Source organism: Rattus norvegicus, chromosome 2 (assembly GCF_021556685.1).
Source record: "Rattus norvegicus strain SHRSP/BbbUtx chromosome 2, alternate assembly SHRSP_T2T, whole genome shotgun sequence".
Taxonomy (NCBI): Eukaryota; Metazoa; Chordata; class Mammalia; order Rodentia; family Muridae; genus Rattus; species Rattus norvegicus.
Genome location: NC_141535.1, coordinates 243,843,333 through 243,864,290, shown reverse-complemented (window position 1 = coordinate 243,864,290; position 20,958 = coordinate 243,843,333). Strand labels below are relative to the sequence as shown.

The 20,958-nt window shown below is 44.7% G+C and overlaps 1 protein-coding gene across 2 annotated transcripts in view; it reads left to right on the top strand.

Annotated features, from left to right (window-relative positions):
- Nucleotides 1–20,958, top strand: part of Ak5 (adenylate kinase 5) — a 188,625-nt gene that overhangs the window by 42,187 nt on the left and 125,480 nt on the right. For both annotated transcript variants that reach the window (NM_001108951.1, XM_087629520.1), the window contains 1 exon segment: nt 3,086–3,277. In NM_001108951.1, coding sequence (NP_001102421.1) covers nt 3,086–3,277 — 192 coding nt within the window.

The following is a 20,958-nucleotide window of genomic DNA, read 5'->3' as shown; positions in this document are numbered from 1 at the left end:
GTTCCAGGACAGCCAAGGCTACACAGAGAAACCCTGTTTCAGAAAACAAAACAGAACAACATCATCATCAACAACAAGTTGCCTTCTTCCTTACATAATTTATTTGAGGTAGTTTTAAATGTGTCCTTTATTACATCTTATAATGATGAATATTACATATAATAATAAATACAAATTTTATAATTCAGTATTTTAGAAAATAAAGTTTTAGCTTCCAGGGAATCTCCTGATTGTATGCCATTAAAAGCTACAAGTGATTTTCTAAAGTTTTAAGGTTACTCAAAAGCAGTTTACATTTTGGAGTGTATTTGTCTGTGTATGTCTCTGGTATATGTCTGTATAAGTTTATGTGTACCTGTGGAGATGGTGTGTGTGCACACGTGTGCATGTATGTGCGGAATCCAGAGCTCAGCCTCATCAAGGGTCTTCCTCAGCTTTCTCCAGCTTACATTTTGTTTTTGAAGCAGGGTCTCTCACTGGCCCTGAGCCTCTGACTTAGCTGGGCTGGCAGACTAGGGAGCTCCAGCGGTTCGTGCCTCCTGCACACAGGATTACAGAAGGCATGGATCCTGGCAGGGCTTGGAGATCTGAACTCAGATCTTCATGCTCGCATAGCAAACCCTTTACTGACCAAGCCATCACCTCAGCCACACATGGGTCATGTTTGTATTTCTTTCTTTTTGTTTTTTAAGGGAGAATGCTAAATTACTGTGTTGGAAATCTCCCCTTTATTTAAGAAAATTAGTTCAGAAAGGCTGAAGTTTGCCAAAGGACAAATACTAGATTAGTGGTTCTCAACTGTGGGTTGTGACCCCTTTCACAAGGGTCGCATATCAGGTATCCTGCATATCAGACGTTTACAGTATGATTCAAAACAGTAGCAAAATCACAGTTATGGAGTAGCAACAAAAATAATTTCATAGTTGGGGTCACCACATCGTGAGGAACTCTATTAAAGGGTCACAGTGTGAGGAAGGTTTTGAACCACTGTCCTAGATGGAACCTAAAGACAGTCTCATTCTGGATACATCTCATCTGGGTCAGTCCCTTTCCCTGATGCAGCTGTGATCAGGCGCTGGGACACTGAGGGAGGCTGAAGGGCTCTCAGGGACAAACCAAGAGGTGTATTGATCCCTGGGACAGACTGGAGGCTGGTGAGGGTTACAGGTCTATTAAGTATTCTAGTTCAGAGATTTAAGAAAGGGGCATTGCTACCAGAGGAGGGGTAGGAGGGAGAAGAGAGAGGGCAGTGAAGGGAGGGAAGTAGAAGGGGAAGAGGAGGAGAGGGCAGGGGAAGGGGGAGGGGAGGGGAGGAGAAGAGGAAGGGAAGGAGAAAGGGAAGAGGAGGGAGGGGGAGAGAAGGGGAGAAGAAGGGGCAGGGGAGGGGAGGGAAGGAGAAGGGGCAGGGGAGGAGTTTTACTGTGACATGATTGAGGTAGAAAAGTGCTAAGGTCAAAGTCACATTAAAGCATCTGGAAAGAACTGTCACAAAGACTCTTGAAAACACCAGGCTGTTGAAAGTGGAGAAAGTGTGTATCTGGAATCAATATGGAGTGCAGATGAAAACCAAACAGGAGAGCCACTCAGGAAAGGTGACGGAAGACTTGGAAAACAACCTGCTTGGGAGTTAGAGAGGAAAAAATATTATAGGAAAAACAAACAAAATTTAAAAAAGCATGACAGAGGAGACCCAGAATCACACAGGAAAATCAAGAGCCAGGGAGAATGGCTAACAATGTCTTGAGTTTATTCTGGGCGCTTTCGTGTGTGGTCTTCAGGATAACACAGGGACATCCATTCACATGTCCATGTTGGCACATGAGGACACACATGTTTGAGTGTCAAATCTTTGCCTCTGTTCAGCTGTTAGGTCCTGACACGAACACTTCCAGCCTCACAAGGCAATTTTCCTTTTTCTTTCCTAAACAAATATTATTTTATGTCCCTGTGTGTGTGTGAATGTGTCTGTGTGTACATGTGTGTATATGAATATGTATGTGCATGTGTGTGTGCATGTGTACATGCATGTGTATGTATGTGTGTGCACACGTGACTGTGCATGTGTGTGTACGTGTGTATGTGTGCATGTGTGCATATATGTGTGTATGCTTAAGTGCCATGCTATGTGTGAGGCGATGAGAGGACAACCTGGTTGAGGATAAAACCTGTATTTCATCTTTGCAGCATGTGAGTCCTGGTGATAAATACCTTTACACACCCAGCTATCTCATAGGACACAGAAGCAACTCTTCCTGTTAAACTGGAAACTCTTACTTTAAACCACCATGCCTTTAGCCTCATCCCAGGCTCAACAGTAAACTGCATTCACTTCCTGGTCCTGGTACCCTTTAAACACTCCAGTTCTCAGTTACCTAAAAACTAGATATTTTTGAAGCTGCATCCATATAACTCCTTGGTACTTGGCTCTGGCTTTCTGGTGTCTTGTGACAGGGAAAGTTTGAGAGGTTGCAGACCAAGCAGAGCAAGACACACCTTTGACCTTAGTGACTGCATGAACTCTTAAGAGCTCTGGACTCTCAAAGCCTTGCTGTGTTCATGTACAAAACAGACTTGATGTGTATTACCTTGTAGAGTGCTGTGAAGCGCAGTCATGGCATCAAGAACTAGCTTAGCCTGCAGTAGCCAGTTGTAAAATAAATAAAATAGTGGTTATAGGGGAATCATGGGTTTGCTGCAGACAACTAGGGCCCAGTGATCATCTCGCCTCTAAAATCAGGTTACGCATGCTCTAGCAAATTTCAGCCTGAAAATGTATGTGAGGATAGACAGAAAATATGGTTTCTGAAGTACATAGGGCTACCACATACTGCCACAGGGGACAGGCTGTTCTTTATAGGGACAGCAATAAGACGAGGCAGTCCTGTGTAGAGAGCAGCTCAGGAAATCATCTGGAAAAGGCAGAAAGATTCGAGGGTATGGCCACCACAGAACCATCAGAGGGCCCTGCTGCTGCTGCTCCTGCTGCTGCTGGTGTGTGTGTGTGTGTGTGTGTGTGTGTGTGTGTGTGTGTGTGTGTGTGTCGATTGACATCACAAACACCTGTCTACCTCTCTGCTTCCCTCAGATCTGCACCCCTGACCTGGTGGTGTTCCTGGCTTGTGCCAACCAGAGGCTCAAGGAGAGATTACAGAAGCGTGCGGAGCAGCAGGGGCGGCCAGATGACAACCTGAAAGCCACCCAAAGGAGACTAGTGAACTTCAAGCAGAACGCCGCGCCGCTAGTGAAGTACTTCCAGGAGAAGGGGCTCATCGTGACTGTAAGTTGGCTTCACAGGGGTGTGTGTAGCCACACAGGAATGACTTTCAGACCTCCAACCAGCCCATGTTCTCACTAGGAAATGCTCCTGATTTTAAGGAGTGGCTTTCAGGACAACGTGCGGCATCAATTTTTGAAGGGTAGTCATTTTTAGTAATATCCCTTGATCTAGCCATAGTGATTTTTACAACCTTGCATTTTAGGTTGATTTTTTTTGCAAGAGGAAAACCTTGTCTCCAGTTCTATCTGGGTTTCAAGTGTTTGAGGCCACAGTCTGGGTAGTTTTAGGCCATGTGCGCCCATTTCTCTGTTTGCTATGGCCTCCTGACACCAGTAGACAGCAGTTGGCGTGGTGTGGAAGGAGAGTGGATTTTTAATTTGTACTTTGTCATGTACTAAAAGGCAACGGACCCTGACTCTGCCATAGTGCTCTCTGATGGTTTGACTTGTAAAAGAGAGAGAGGACTGAGATGGGAGGTGTCCATCTTTCTGCTCCTCTAGTAGAGTGCATGTATACACACACGTGATGATATAAATGTTTTCCGACATGCTCGTTTGGCTCTAAGGTCACTGGTATTCAGTGTTCCAATGAAGGTTGATACTGAGTCTTTGACCCTTCTTCATGTGTGAGTGCAAGCGTCAGAGGGGAAGGCCATCCTGGCTAGCAGCTCTGATTCAAGGATTAGGTCATGTGCCACAAAGCCCATGGCATCTACCTGGCAGCTGGTTTATGGTGGGCAGCCTCAGTTCTCTTTCCTGCCCTCTCTGCCCCTTTGCCTCAGACTGGGAATTCTTGCCGAGTGGGCCGGTGAATCCCACTGGGAACCTGGTTAAAATGGTGTCCGCCCATCTCATTCTTTTTCAGTTTCTATGTAACAACAGAAGTATAGTTACAGACCAAAAGATGCCTGGGTGAACTAAAATGCCCTGAGCTGTAGCGATTGGATAGTAATCACTTTGCAGTCTTCATATTGTGATTTGTGCTCTAAGTCAGCGTCGTAAATCTGGTCTGGAAACGACTACTATGCCAGAGGTCATTTATTTTTTGGCTTAAAACAGACACCAAGTTCTAGAAAATGTTCGGGAACATTTGGGTGGGTTTTTCTATGGTGTGTGTGTGTGTGTGTGTGTGTGTGTGTGTGTGTGTGTACGTGTGCGTGTGTGTTGTGTTGTATTGTGTTTTTCTCACCAAATAACAGTGCTGATTTCTGCCTCCTGGATAATAAAAAAATGAACCCCACAGACTAAATCCCAACAGAAGAAGCAAAGCCAGAGTTTTAATTGATATGTACAAGGCTTGAAGGTTTTATGAGTTGTCCTGATGACTCCCTGCCTCTCATGGTCCTCACAAGCTGAGCAGATTTCCCAAATGAATGCAGAGTGAGGAGCGTTAATTTACTAATATTTTGCGAGAAGGTGAGTTGCCACTGCCTGTAATTGAGGGAGGCTGTGACAGTAGGTCTAGCAGCCTGTGACCTCACTGCCGGAGTCAAATGAGTCCTAAGACGAATGCCTCTAATTACTGAGGGGAACTTTCCTTGCAAAGTCACCTTTTGGAAACCAGGGAACACAGGCTGAGCTCCCAAGAGTATAATTTGAAAAAAAAGGAAAAAGAAAAAAATAGCCTGCCAAAGTCATAAATACCGTCTGCCGAGACTCGTGTTCTCTCTCCGCCCTGGGCTCACGGTTCCCTTTCAGAATTCGATGGCACTCCTGTTGTTAAAAATGAGCTAAGTAACAAAACCGGTCATCTTTACTCATCACAGACATGTTAAGGTAAAACTCTGTTAGTTAACAGGTCAGACTCAAGTTTTTCCTTTTCTATGCCTCGCCTCCAGACCCTGCCCAGGCGTCTACCCACCACTCCCTGTATTCACTTAGTAAATATTCACTCAGAAGTTTCTCTGGTTGTTAGGGATGCAAGCTGAGGACTGTTTGGTCAGTAATGGTGGTTACGGAGTTCTTGTTATTATGGTCCTCATTAGTGCTTTCTTATTGTACTAACCACCATAACCAAAAGCAACTCAGAGAAAAGGTTCATTGTTCAGGGAGGTCAAGGTGGGTACTTGAAGCAGAAACCACAGAGAAATGCTGCTCTCTGGTTTGCTTTCTCAGGCTGTTCAGCTACATTTCTTATGCCTGCCTAGGGATGGCACTGCCCACAGTGGGCCTAAACCCTTCTACATCAACCAGCAATCAAGAAAATGCCCACCATGTCCAGAGGACAGTCTGGTGGAGCACTTTCTTAGTTGAGATTTTCTCTTCCCAGGAATGTCTAGGCTGTGTCAAGTTGACACTAGCTAAGACAGACACACAGAACCCCTATATAAAGCTACGTATGGCTGAGATTATGTGTAACCCCAGCGCTGGGGGGTGGCAGAGAGTCAGGAGGATTGCTGGAGTTGGCTGGTTGGCCAGCCAGCCTAGCTAAAAAACATCAAACTCCATGAGGAACCCGTGTCTTGGAAGAGTAAAGCAGAGCATAATGTAGGTTGCCTGACGTCCTCCAAATGCACACACACACCACCACACACATACATGCACACACATGCCACACATGCCACACATGCCACCATGCACACACATGCCACCATGCACACACATGCCACCATGCACACACATGCCACCATGCGCACACATGCCACCATACACATACATACAACCATGCACACACATGCCACCATGCACACACATGCCACCATACACATACATACAACCATGCACACACATGCCACCATGCACACACATACCACCATGCACACACATGCCACCATGCACACACATACCACCATGCACACACATACCACCATGCACATACATGCTGCCATGCACACACATGCCACCATGCACACACATGCCACCATGCACACACATGCCACCATGCACACACATGTATGTGCCGAACACATAAAACATAAAATGGGAGTAAAGACATTCAGTTTCTTCCTTGACTGTTTCAAGTTCATAGGACGGTGCTTGTCCAGGACACAGTATGTTCCTAGCATGTGAAGAGTGTATAGTTTGTGGGGAAACATATATGAAACCATATGCTATAGACTGGGCGGGAGAATGTTCAGGACTCCCTCGCAGACTCTTTGCATTCTCGGGGATTGGATTCCCTATAAGGAACAGAATAGATTCCCCCTTCCCCCATCCATGCAGGATTAACCACTTGCCTCCTGAGGACCACAGAGAGGAGAAACTTCCTGGTGCTTCTCTCAGGTCCCTGAAGTTCAAACCTTTATGTGGAACCTCAGCTCCACTGCCATTTAATACCCTAACGCCCCACAAGGTAGGGCATAGCCATGCACCATGCAGGTACAGTGAGAGAAAGGATGTGACGTGGTGGTGGATGACAATGTAGAGACAACATTTAACGTACACCAGACCTTTACTGCATGTTGTGGGTGCCAGTGGCATCCCTTGATGGACACCTATGTAACCTGCAGACAGCATGGCCTTCTCTGTGAGCCTCATACCTTCCCTGTAAAATGGATCTCGTCCTCCATGCTGTCCCACTGTGCTTATGAGGATTAACTGGATAGCATGTGTCAAAAGGGCCCATAGTCTGTGGAAGGAGTCGTTCAGTTGATTTATATCACTGAAGGGTTTCCATGTCTCTTCCTTCCTCTTCTAACTCCCTGTTCCCCCGAATACTCATCTTCTGGGATCTGAAACTACAAGACCATGTCTTTTGAGGAAACTTCTGTTGTTACCCAAATGGACGTTCTTGACGAGAAACCCCAAATTAATAATGTAGGAGTCTAAAACTCCATGGCAACTTACGGTTTTCTTTAAAACATGCCTGTTGATGAATTACGAAGTTGACCCAATAGCTTTGGTTGTCTATTGGTGGTGCCAGGGATTGAACCAAGGGTCATGTGTCTGCTAAGAAAGACCTCCACTGCAGATCTAGTCCCAGCCAGGAGATGTTTTTTAAACAAACATGTCATCCACAGGTTTAAGATATGTCTGAATGATGAGGTTGAATCGTAGTGGACATCAACTGATTCTTTATTTTCTACTTCTACATCGACTGTATATCTGTTGGGAGCTGGGACTAAAGAAAAAGCCCATTTTGACTGGAAAGAATATCTAAATCATCACAACAGGGACAATGTGCCGCTCCTCGGTCATGATCTTGTCAATATTTGTCCCATCACACTGAGCTCCTCCACGATTGTTTTATGTGTGTGTGTGTGTGTGTACGTGTGTAAGCGTGTGTGTGTATATGTATGTATGTTATGATATAACATGTATGATATATATGTTATATGTTCGTGCATGCAGCCTTGTTTGTAGGGGTGATTTTAAATGATGGGAATTCAGAAGTCTGGTGTATTTGGATCTTCATGAAGTTTTCTTCAATGTGTTGACCTTTGCTGACCGTAACATTAGACATAATTTCTCACCGTGTCTTTATTGATCCTTATGTTTTTTGATTAGAGAGTGAAATGTTGGGTGTTCCCAGGGTTTGCGAAATTTTTTTTGTGAGGATTTGGTGTATTTAGAGTTAGGGAAGTTGCTTATTGCTGTTAACTGACTGAGCTGACTTTCATGATATTTTGGGCACTTGAACTTCACTCCTATTGGATAATGAGTTCCCTTTTACAGATTCTTGAAGTCTTGATGCAATGTTAGCTATTATCTAACTAATTAAAAGCTAAACAAATATCTAGCTATTTAAAAGCTTGAACAAAAAACAAATTGGTTTTTGTTTGAATTATCACTGGTCAAAAAGTCCCTGTGACTTTGTTTCTTAACCTATATATATGATATACGGACTCTAAAAGCATGTGTGCAAGACTGCTTTATTTTTAAAGAAAAAAACATTTAAGTGCCTGAAAATTGAAGGGTGAAATGCAATGCCTGTGTTATTTTCTAAAATACACGAAAGCTTTGTGCCTTTGGGCATTGCACTAAGCCAGGACAAACCTCGCAGCAGCACTGAGCAAGGTATCTCAATACAGCTGACAGTTGGTGAGAGGGCTCAGCCAGGAAGGGCGCTGACCGCCAAACTAACACCATGGATTGAGTTCCCTAGTCCCATGTGATGAAAGGAGAGAAACCAGTCTCCAGAGGTGTCCTTTGACCTCCACATGCATGACAAGGTGTTCGTGCACGCACGCGCGCACACACACACATGTGCACACACATAGAATAAGTAAAATATAATAAAAATTTCTCTTTCAAGGCATATGATAATCAGTGAACTCTTCAGTCTACTTTAGATAGTGATATGGCCATTTTCCCTGTGAACATTTCATGAGAGATACGAGAATGTAAGGCTTTAAAATGAGAAGTGAGCTATATAGCGAACCACTGATCTGAGAACAGGACCCCCATTGAAGGAATCAGAGAAAGGACTGGAAGAGCTTGAAGGGGCTCGAGACCCCATATGTACAACAATGTCAACCAACCAGAGCTCCCAGGGACTAAGCCACTACCCAAAGACTATACATGGACTGACCCTGGGCTCCAACCGCATAGGTAGCAATGAATATCCTAGTAAGAGCACCAGTGGAAGGGGAAGCCCTTGTTCCTGCCAAGACTGAACCCCCCCCCCGTGAACGTGATTGTTGGGGGGAGGGTGGTAATGGGGGGAGGATGGGAAGGGGAAGCCCATATAGAAGGGGAGGGGAAGGGGTTAGAAGGATCTTGGCCCGGAAACTGGGAAGGGGAATAACAATCGAAATGTAAATAAGAAATACTCAAGTTAATAAAGAAAAAAAGAAAAAATAATAAACAAGCACTCTTGTAAGGAGGGTGTACATCTATGTATAGTCCAAGAACACTAATTCAGTCAGTTGGCTATGGAATCTGATATTTTTTGATCTGGTCAGTGTCTTGGGTTTATGTTACTTTATATGTAGTTATTAAAATTAATGTTTGATATATTAAAAAAAGAGAGAAGTAAGCTAGAGTTGTAAAATGTATGAAGAAGCCTCTTAATTTGTATCAGAGTTTCCCAGTCGGATTTCTTCAGATAATGAACACATGGGCTAAAAAAAAATTAAAAGCAGGATTATTCCTGCTCCACCAACACTAGCTTTCAAGTCTGCATTCCCTCACTTCAGTAATTATATCACATGATGTTGGGGTTTTGTTTTACAGAGTGGGAGCATTAGGGGTGAAGAGCAATCTATTCTTGGCATTCGGTGAAGTGAATTTATTTATGTATTTGTTTATTTATCTCTGAGGTGGGGGTCATGCAGCTCAGGCTAAGCTTAGACTTGCTACATAGCTAAAGATGACCTTGAATTTCAATGTTCATACCCCCACCTCCCTGGTGCTGGTGTTATAGACATGTACCACCATGGTTACATGGAATACGTAATGTAGGGTGTGGAACGCAAGGCCTGTTGAATGTTAGGCAGGCACGCTACCAACTGAGCTGCATTTTGATCCCCATGATTTCTTACATGTACATGCTCTCATTCCCACTCTCTTGCACACATTATCATTTTCTACACACACACACACACACACACACACACACACACACACACAGAGAGAGAGTGAGAGAGAGAGAGAGAGAGAGAGAGAGAGAGAGAGAGAGAGTAGAAGAGATTGTGTAAATAGTTTCTAAATAAATATTTGACTTTTGACAAAACAAAAACAGAAGCCTCCCAATCTATGCCTGGCTTTTCTCACTTCTCTGTGGCTTGGGGGACACTCCATTACCATGTAACATCAAGCAGAATGCGGAGAACACACTCCCATCAAAGGTATACTTCTGGGTAAGGGTGGGTCTGAGAGATGGGGAGTTGGTTACATGGGAGTTGTGACATGAGCACACACACCTGCTCTCCGCACTGGGCACAGTCCCACAGCCCAGGAAACTCTGCGTGTGCGTCCTTCATCTGCCATGCATCCTCCTCTCAGTTAGGCGATCTCCCTCCTACGCATTCCAAATTCACCACTGAGTCTGCGATTCCCCATCCCACCAGAGACTGCTTCCCAGAAGAAAAGCAAGCATGAACTGTAACTGGATTTAGACTGAGACAACAAATAATTATTTCTTAATGAACTTTGAGTTTCATGGGAACCAGCAGTAGGATTCAAAATGCAAGCACACTGATGGGGTCTGAGTGTAAAATGTTCCCCACGGGTTTGTGCATTTGAACACTTGGTCCACCACTGGTGGCTCTGTTTGGAAGGGGTAGAGGACCTTAAGATGTTTCCTGGAGGAGGAAGTTTGTCACTGGGGCTGAGCTTTGAGATTTTATATTTTATATCGTAGTTCCTCCTTCTCCTCCTCCTCCTCCTCCTCCACCACCACCATCACCATTACCACCACCACTAGCACCACCTCTCTGTTTCTCCTCTGTCTCTGTCTCTCTGTCTCTCTGTCTCTCTGTCTCTGTCTCTCTGTCTCTCTGTCTCTCTGTGTGTCTCTCTCTGTCTCTGTCTCTGTCTCTGTCTCTGTGTGTGTGTGTGTGTGTGTGTGTGTGTGTGTGTGTGTCTGCACCACTCCTCCCTCTCTTCATGACTGCCAGACAGCCTCATGATCATACAGCCATGTCTTGCCTGTCATAATGGGTTGTAACCCCTCTGGAATTGTAAGCCAAAATATACCTCTCTCCCCTCACTTGATGTTTGTAAGGTGTTCTATCACAGCGGAAAAGTAACCAATACTCTTATCCTGAAACTGTCAGTGCCCAGCCTCTGTACAGCACCGTAGCGGATACTCTTATCCTGGAGTGCCTCTGGTGAATAGCACCATCTCCACTGCCATCATGGCACAGTGTAACTGAAACGAAAAGTGAAATGCTTACGAAGAAATAAATCTGAACAGCATCACAGCAGCAAACCACGGAGAGACTCAGCAGCTGCCTTATGTCAAGCAAGGCCCAGAAAACATTGACTAGCATCTTGTTCAAACAAACCCACTCTCAAACAAAAGGAGGAAACTTCTGTCCTGCTTCTCAGTAGGTGGAAATTGACAGATTGGCAACATGTTTCTTTCCAGTCCCTATGGCTTATTTTCTCTTGTTTAAGTATCCATTGTCATGAAACAAAAGAGCTCCTTGTTCCTATCTGTGAATTTAGTAACTGAGAAGAGTATCCCAGTTGAGTTTTTAAGGTGACTGAGTTAGACTAGATGTGTGGCTACTGTCATGGTTCCTCCTCATTCTGAGAAGGCTGGGTTTAGCATCACTGAGGAGATACAGCTCTGGGCACATCTGTGAGAGTGTTTCCAGAGAAGTTTAACTATGGACGGAAGACCCACCGAGCTTGTGGTGTCATCATCCTGTGGGCTGGGGTCCTGGACAGAGTGAAGGGGAAAAGGGAAGAAGCCAACTGTTACCAGAATTCCAGTCTGCTTCCTGGTTGCTCGGATGCAAGGCACCGCAGCCACATGCTCAGCCTCACCTTTGCCATCAGGGTACCTCACACTGTGATACCTCTCAAGCCCTGCGCCAAGATGAGTCCTTTACTTAAATTGCTTTCTGATATGTATTTCCTCATCGAGACATGAAACTAATGCATGCCTTTAAACTGATTTTCAGTTGCTCAAAATATTTTTAAATTAACTAAATAGTATTTTCCTGGCACACAATGTAGCAATACTAGACCCTCAAGATTTAAAGGATATTTCTGTCTGGACAGAGAGGATTCATCAAAGCCTACAGGGTGTGTGTGGGTGAGTGGCCATCTGGGTAGACGGTGCTAGCTCAGGAAAGTGCCATTGCCGCTTCCGGAGGTCACATGTCCGTGTTGCTCAGGGCGACCCACTGACCAACCTACTCAGGTCGTCACAAGCGTGATTTTCAAAGAGCCTGAACAGAATTGGAGAGTGAATCCAATTGCTGTCCGACATTGTCATTATTGTGCATTCTGAAAGGTTAAGTATGATTTCACTTCCACTTTTCCCCTCCTTTACATTAAAGAGTAAACCAGTGAAGCCGTCTGTGCACAACGGTGCCATCACACGCAGTAAAGCAAGAGCCACAGTCCCGGGTGTGAATTATGTGTATTTCCTAAACAGCAGCAGAGCAAGAAGAGCAAGCAGGGACCGCGTTTATAGCTCCCGGCATTCGCTCTCTGCAAAAACCGTGTGTCCTGACATCCTTTTCCCTTCCTGAAGCTCACACACTGTCAGTCTTCTTCACACTCCACAGGCAGAGAGCAAGCCAAGCCACTCAGTGAGGCTGCCTCCTCTCTGTTGGAAATGAAGCTGGAAATCGGCACCACCCTGCTGCCAGCTCCCAGGGAGAAGGACGCGGGCACTGAACTCAATATCCTCAATGCCTTGGACTGCATAGGTGATGGGAGGACCAGCTTTCAGAATAAATCACTCTTCTGTTGATTTTATTGACACAGACACTAGAAAAATCCAGTCCAATAGCCTTGCTTATGTTTTCCAATTACCTTAAGTGCAAGGGAAGGCCTTACTAGGATAACTATGAAGCAAATGACTTGGATGCAATTAAATAATATTCAAGGGGCTGGAGGGATGACTCTATAGCTAAAAGTGCTTACTGCCATGTTGGGTGGTTGACAAAGGTCTATAGCTCCAGCTTCAGGGGATCCAGTGTCCTCTTCTGGCTTCCTCAGCTGCTCACACATACATATACACAGATACACACACACACACACACACACACACACACACACACACACACCACAGCATATGCACACACACATGGTTCTTTCTATAGATGGTAGTCTAATCAAAACAAAAACTTTGGCAATCATCTGAGCAAACATTCCAAGCTTTGAGAATTAAGTCTAGATTTACTTTACAATGTCATAATCAGCCTGGGTACACAGCTCAGTTAGTAAAGCCCTTGCCACACAAGCATGAGGATCCAAGCTCAGAGTCTCAGAACCACGTGTAACTGAGCATGCAGTGAACATCTGTGGTGGTTTGAGTGAGAATTGCAGCAGCCTTCCCCAGCCAGGGCTGCTGTGGGATCTCAGGAGTTGTACCTTGCTGAAGGAAGTGCACCACAGGGGACCGTCCTTAAGATGTATAGCATCACTGCACTGCAAGGTCTCTTTCTTTGCTTCCTTGCTTTGATTGACAGGTGATCAGCAGCTCTGGACTCCTGCTGTCATGCCTGCCTTCCCAGGAGGAACTTTACTCCTCCAGAACCATAGGCCAAAATAAGCCTTTCTTCCTTAGGTTGCTTTGCGTCATGGTACTTCATTCCTTATAGCAGCAGAGAAGTAAGCTAGCCTCTGCATTAATTGGTCAGTCATCCTGGCCGATCCATCATTCAAGGTTTAGTGAGAGAGTTTGTCTTAGAGAATGACACAGAAGGTAATAAAGGAAGACCCCTGACATTGGCCTTTGGTCTCCTTCACACAATGTTCCCTTCCCTTCCACCTCACTCCCTTCCCTCTCGGTCCTCCTCCCCTCTTCCTCCCGGTCTCCCATCCCTCTCCTTTTCTCTCTCCTCTCCCTCTTCCTCTCTCCTTGTTCTTCCCTCCTCTGTCTCTTTCAAACACACCCCACACACACACACACACATGTACAGAAAGAGAGGCACATACATTTTATAAGTCTTACTGGAAATATTTATGAGAAAAACATTGGAACTGATCAATAACTTTAGAGAGAGAACGCATATAAGAAGACAAAGCAGATAAAATACTTCACAGTCAAGAAAACACAACGCACTGTTGTGACTAGAAAGTGCTTTCACAAACAACAGCCATCAGCCCTGAGCTCTTAGTGTGTCCTGGTTCTAATCAAAATGTGTCACAGTAGCTTGCTCTCTTCCTCTAAGTCTCAGTGAGGCAGCTCTTGTCATTTCTGCAGTTTTGTAAATCAAGCACAGGAATCCATCACTTGTCCAGGATAGATGACAGCAGTGAATCCTGCCGGCTCTGGGCCCCGGGCCTCGGAGAAGAACTGAGGTGTTTTCCTTTGTTCTCAGGGGACACTGACAGACTCGGATGCTGACAGATTCACATCCGCTTTCTTCCGGCATTTGTTTGTCGAGCATCTTTCAGTGGCAATCTCTACACTTGGGCTTTTCCAAAAAAGAATTAACAAGAAAAATTATTCTATTGTTATACCGCTTTGGAAGTTTTTTATACAAGTATTGTTGCTAGGCAATGGCTGTAAAATAATGAAGGTAATTTATAAAATTGCTGACTCTAAGAACATGTAACAAACAAACAGTTGTCGGGCCTTGTTCGTGTCTTTATTTCTCTGTGCTGGACTTCTCACCTCATGCAAGCCAGCCAGACTTGGCTGTAAGTCAACTATTGGTTACTTTTCTATTGCTCTGATAAAACATACTAAGTGACTAAAAGCAACTTATGGAAGAAAGGGTTTGTTTGGGTTTATGACTCCTGTCCTAGTTAGGGTTTTACTGCTTCGAACAGACACCATGACCAAAGCAGCTCTTATAAGGACGACATTTAATTGGGGCTGGCTTACAGGTTCAGAGGTTCAGTCCATTATCATCGAGGTGGAAACATGGCAGCATCCAGGCAGGAATGGTGCAGGAGAAGCTGAGAGTTCTACATCTTCATCTGGAGGCTGCTAGGAGGAGACTGACTTCCAGGCAGCTAGCATAAGGACCTTATAGCCCATGCCCACAATGACACACCTATTCCAACAAGGTCACACCTCCAAATATTGCCACTCCCTGGGTAAGCATATTCAAACCATCACAGCTCCTGAGGGATAAGAGTCTATCATGACCAGGAAACACGGCAGCAAGAGGCAGGCAAGGCTATAGGAACAGGAAGTTGAGAAATCACATCTTAGCCACAAACACAAAGCAGAAAGCCAACTAGAAGATGTATAAGGCTAAATGACCTCAAAGCCCAGTGCTGAACTTCCTCCAGTAAGGCCACACCTCTGATTCTCTCCAAACAGCATCCTCAGCTGGAGAGCAATTGTTCAAATACTTGAGCACATGGGGGACGTCTGTCATTCAGAAACCTTTGGTCTATTGTGGGAAACATGCTCTTCTGCTCTGCTGAGGACCTTGCTTTTATCTCCCCTGTGATTAGCATCTCTTCGGAGTTATTCTTTCAGGTCTATTGAGGACCTGTGCTATCCTGGAGACCTCACCAGGCAACAGTGGTCCCGCTTTGTTCAACAACTATTCATCGAGAAGCCTGACAGTAAGGCTTTCCCAGTTGGGACTTTTAGAATCACAAATGTTGTGTGGCAGGGGCAGAGTTATTATAGCTCAGCGATAAAGCATTTGCATAATATATGCAAGGCCAGGTTTGATATTCAGGGAAACACCTCCAAACCTCGAAGATGGGGTATGGCCATGAGCTATCCTCATAGAGTGTGCCGCAGATACTAGACGTAACAACCTGAAGCTAGCCCAGGACAGAACACATGCATGACCCAGAAGGGCCAGCCGAGTGGAGGGCTATGGTGGAATTCCTCTACGGAAAACAGAGAAAGCAGAGCTCAGAATGAGAAGGAGTGGCTATGAAGCAGGCATGGGTGGGAGCCGGATAGGACAGAGTGATGGGGACTACAGCGATCGGGAATAAATGTGCTGTGGCCAATGAGGGAGGCACCAAAAGGATTGACTATTAGGTTGAGGTAGAAGGTCATCTGTGGTGGACCAGCTTTGAGCCCCGAGTAAGCACATGACGGAACTGGAAGTCAAAAGCTAGTAACTGGGTGTGTGACAGGGAGTACAGAAGATTCCAGGTGGATTTGGTAAGGCCTGACCTGGAGTGGTGGCTTGTAACACAAGGCCTACCTCTCTGTCGGGGGAGAGCTACAGCCTGCTGGCTCTAACTGTTAACAGAGAACTGTGTTCTGTGGGAAAGAGTGCTTGCAACACTCCTGTATCCCAGGTGTGGCAGGGAACATTCCACGTCTTTTTTCATTACAGCTTTTCATATTTTTTCTTTTCATTATATTCGTCATATATTGACTGTATTATATCGTGGAGAAGTCTCTGGTCATGTCTTTTGAGCTCCTATCCACCTTTTGGGTTCCCTTGTTTATTTCTCTGGATCTGGTTTTTCTCTAGATTGCTGTAGCCTAATTGACTAGAGTCACTATCCCTCAAACTTTATCTCAGCTCCTTCTATTCCTATGGGGTTTGGGTTTGGTCTCTGTTTTCAGGAGCTGCCAAAATCAAATATTAGTTCTGTTATGTCAGGAACATTGTGCTAGGGATAGGAGAGGGAGACTAAGTAGACTTTCTTACAACGCTTTTGTGACTCAATGCTTGTTGAGCTAATATTTTTTAAGTAAGTAAAAAAAGATAAGAACCACAACAAATACTTACTTGTTAAATCTGTGACATATACTTACCTTGGAAACAGTTGGATAAAAAGATTCTGAGAACGTGGTATTCATGTGGCCCAAGATGGAGATGAAGGAGAAGCACTAACGGTGTCTGAGGGGTTAAACTCAGGCACAGTGAGAGCTTTAATGAGTTCATTTGCTCAAACAGTGGCTCATGAACTGGACATCTCCAACAGGAGGTGCTTGGAAGCTGCCAGTGAGGAAGCTGAAGAAAAAGGCCTTCCAGGACACATAGAGAAATGCAAGGATGAAAATATTCAGTCAGTTGCTCAGTTGGGTGGCCGCCATGGCCTGCAGGAAGCCCCCAGTTACATAAGGTGGTTGACTATTTGCCACAAGTTTTCCATTCGTTTTCGTTTACTGTCTCCAGTTACAAGAAACATAGTTCAAATAAGGTTTCCCTGTGTTTTCATACGTATTGTCCCTTAGGAATTTTGACTGGCTTTGTTGTCCATGAAATCTTTAGCCTTTGTATCTCTTTTCGGCTACTTCAAAGTATCCTCTTTATCGCAAAATAAGAAGTTTAGTTCTGGAAGGAGGGAAGAGCTCAAACACTGTATCAAGTGTTGCACCTGTCATACAAAGCTTCGCTCTTTCAGTCACTCAGCCACATGAGGTAATTCCTGGGGACTCTCTATGGCCTACTAAAGTGGTTCCTACTAAAATGGTCAGGGTAGCAGGGAGTACAGCAGACAGATAACCCCTAATCTGCACAATAAACCCACCTAGCCTACTCCATATGTCGCTCCCCGTGATGGCGCTTCTGCCTACTAATCCTGCCTTCACCATTCAGAACACCTACTACTGACTGTCTTCTCCCTGAATGTCTTCTTCATCAGCTACCGTGACCCTCATCTGGCTGGCCTCCAGATGTTTCTTAGGCATAGCCTCAAGGAGGAAGATGCCTCCCCCACTTAAACCTGACGCTCTGAAGGCAGGAGTCTATGCAGGCAAATCTCCAGAAGCCCATGTAGGAATGGGGGAGAGGAAAGCAATGAGTGGCCTTGAGGTATCTGTCCTCGTTGCAGTGAACTCAGAGACAAAGTGCTCTGGGATGGCATGAACTGCACCTGCTGCATCCGTGTCAGCCTCATGGATTGGGTGAACCCAAACACACCAGAGTAAGGCTCATGGTAAGAAGCAACCGAGAACCTGAAGTTCATAATGAAGAGCTGAACTCACCGCCATGTTCAGGGTTAAAGTGAGCTTGAGGGAGACGCCTACCTTGGTAAAGTGTTTGCTGCGTAAGTGTGAAGACCTGAATTTGGATCTCCAAAATGCATGTCAAAAACCGTTGGTTTTATGTCCTCACCAGCACCTGCTGTCAGTTGAGTTTTTGATCTTAGCCATTCTAATGGAATCTCAGGATTGTTTTGATTTGCATTTACCTGATGGCAAGGACATCGAAAATTGCTTTAAGTGTTTCTTGGCCATTAGAGGTTCCTCTGTTGAGAATTCTCTGTTTAGCTCTGTGCCCCCATTTTTTAAATTGGTCTATTGGGTTGTTGGTTATTTATATATTTTAGATATTAGCCCTCTCTCAGATGTAGGTTTGGTGAAGATCTTTTCCTATTCCGTAAGCTGCCTTTTTGTCCCATTGACAGTGTCCTTTGCCTTACAAAAGCTTTGTAGTTTCATGAGGTCCCATTTATTAATCGTTGGTCTGAGTGCCTGGGCTGTTGGTGTTCTGTTCAGGAAGTTGTCTCCTGTTCAGTGTGTTTGGGGCTGTTCTTCTTTTTCTCTTCTATTAGGTTTAGTTTATCCAGTTTTATGTTGAGGTCTTTGTTCCACTGTGACTTGAGTTTTGAGAAAAGTGATGAATATGGATCTATTATCTATTTACATTCTTCTACATGCAGACATCCAGTTAGGCCAGCACCATTTGTTGAAGATGCTTTCTTTTTTCATCATATGGTTTTGGCTTCTTCGTCAAAACTCAAGTGTTCATAGGTATGTGGGTTTATTTCTGGGTCTTCTATTTGATTCCATTGATCAGCCTGTCTGTTTCTATACCAATACAATGTAGGTTTTATTACTATTACTTAGGGTTAGAGAGTCACATTAGACAGTTTTGTGAAGGAGTTGCGGGGGAAGGATTGAGGGACCTGAAGGGGATGGGAACTCCACAAGAAGACCAACGAAGTCAACTAATCTGGACCCTTAGAGGCTCCCAGAGACTGAAACTACCAACCAAAGAGCAAGTATGGGCTGGACCTAGGCTTCCTGTAAATGTGCAGCTCAGTTTTCACTAGGGGTCCCCCAACAACTAGAATAGGGGTTCCTCCATGAATTTGTTGCCTGCCAATGGATTCCATTCCCCTAACTGGACTGCTTATGTGACCTCGGTGGGAGAGGATTCACCTAGTCCTGTAGTGCGTTGATGTGGCAAGGTGGGTAGATACTCAGGGGGGCATCCCCCTTCTCAGAGAAGAAGGGTGTGGGGGAGGGGAGAGGCTGTGTGAAGGGGAGACCAGGAGGAGAAGGGGACTGCAGTTGGAATGTCAAGTGAATAAATAAATTAATTAATGAAAGAAAAAAAAGAAAGACATCTGCATAGTTACGTCCACCTATAATCCCAGCACTGGGGAGGCCACAAAATGATCCCTGAGGTTTGCAGGCAGCCATTTTCATGATAAATTAATGAGCTCCAGGTTCAATTCATAGGCAAATGGAATGAACTAGAAAATATCATCCTGAGTGAGGTAACTCATCACAGAAAAACACACTTGGTATGCATTCATTGATAAGTGGATATTAGCCCAAAAGCTTGAATTACCCAAGATGCAATCCATAGACCACAGGAAGCTCAAGAAGGATGACCAAAATGCAGATGCTCCCACTCCTTTTTTTTTTTTTTGAATTTAATGATTGGCAATTTTTAATAATTTATTGAGAAATAGAAGTTGAATTTTTTTTTATTATTAACTTGAGTATTTCTTATATACATTTCGAGTGTTATTCCCTTTCCCAGTTTCCGGGCAAACATCCCCCTCCCCCCTCCCCTTTCTTATCGGTGTTCCCCTCCCCACCCTCCCCCCATTGTCCCCCTCTCCCCAACAGTCTAGTTCACTGGGGGTTCAGTCTTAGCAGGACCCAGGGCTTCCCCTTCCACTGGTGCTCTTACTAGGATATTCATTGCTACCTATGAGGTCAGAGTCCAGGGTCAGTCCATGTATAGTCTTTAGGTAGTGGCTTAGTCCCTGGAAGCTCTGGTTGCTTGGCATTGTTGTATATATGGGGTCTCGAGCCCCTTCAAGCTCTTCCAGTTCTTTCTCTGATTCCTTCAACGGGGGTCCTATTCTCAGTTCAGTGGTTTGCTGCTGGTATTCGCCTCTGTATTTGCTGTATTCTGGCTGTGTCTCTCAGGAGCGATCTACATCCGGCTCCTGTCGGTCTGCACTTCTTTGCTTCATCCATCTTGTCTAATTGGATGGCTGTATATGCATGGGCCACATGTGGGGCAGGCTCTGAATGGGTGTTCCTTCAGTCTCTGTTTTAATCTTTGCCTCTCTCTTCCCTGCCAAGGGTATTCTTGTTCCCCTTTTAAAGAAGGAGTGAACCATTCACATTTTGATCATCTGTCTTGAGTTTCATTTGTTCTAGGCATTTAGGGTAATTCAAGCATTTGGGCTAATAGCCACTTATCAGTGAGTGCATACCATGTATGTCTTTCTGTGTTTGGGTTAGCTCACTCAGGATGATATTTTCCAGTTCCAGCCATTTGCCTACGAATTTCATAAAGTCGTTGTTTTTGATAGCTGAGTAATATTCCATTGTGTAGATGTACCACATTTTCTGTATCCATTCCTCTGTTGAAGGGCATCTGGGTTCTTTCCAGCTTCTGGCTATTATAAATAAGGCTGCAATGAACATAGTGGAGCACGTGTCTTTTTTATATGTTGGAGCATCTTTTGGGTATATGCCCAAGAGAGGTATAGCTGGATCCTCAGGCAGTTCAATGTCCAATTTTCTGAGGATCCTCCAGACTGATTTCCAGAATGGTTGTACCAGTTTGCAATCCCACCAACAATGGAGGAGTGTTCCTCTTTCTCCACATCCTCGCCAGCATCTGTTGTCCCCTGAGTTTTTGATCTTAGCCATTCTCACTGGTGTGAGGTGAAATCACAGGGTTGTTTTGATTTGCATTTCCCTTATGACTAAAGATGTTGAACATTTCTTTAGGTGTTTCTCAGCCATTCGGCATTCCTCAGCTGTGAATTCTTTGTTTAGCTCTGAGCCCCATTTTTTAATAGGGTTATTTGTTTCCCTGTGGTCTAACTTCTTGAGTTCTGTATATACATAGAAAGAATCAACAGAACCAAAAGTTGGTTCTTTGAGAAAATCAACAAGATAGATAAACCCTTAGCCAGACTAACGAGAGGACACAGAGAGTGCGTCCAAATTAACAAAATCAGAAATGAAAAGGGAGA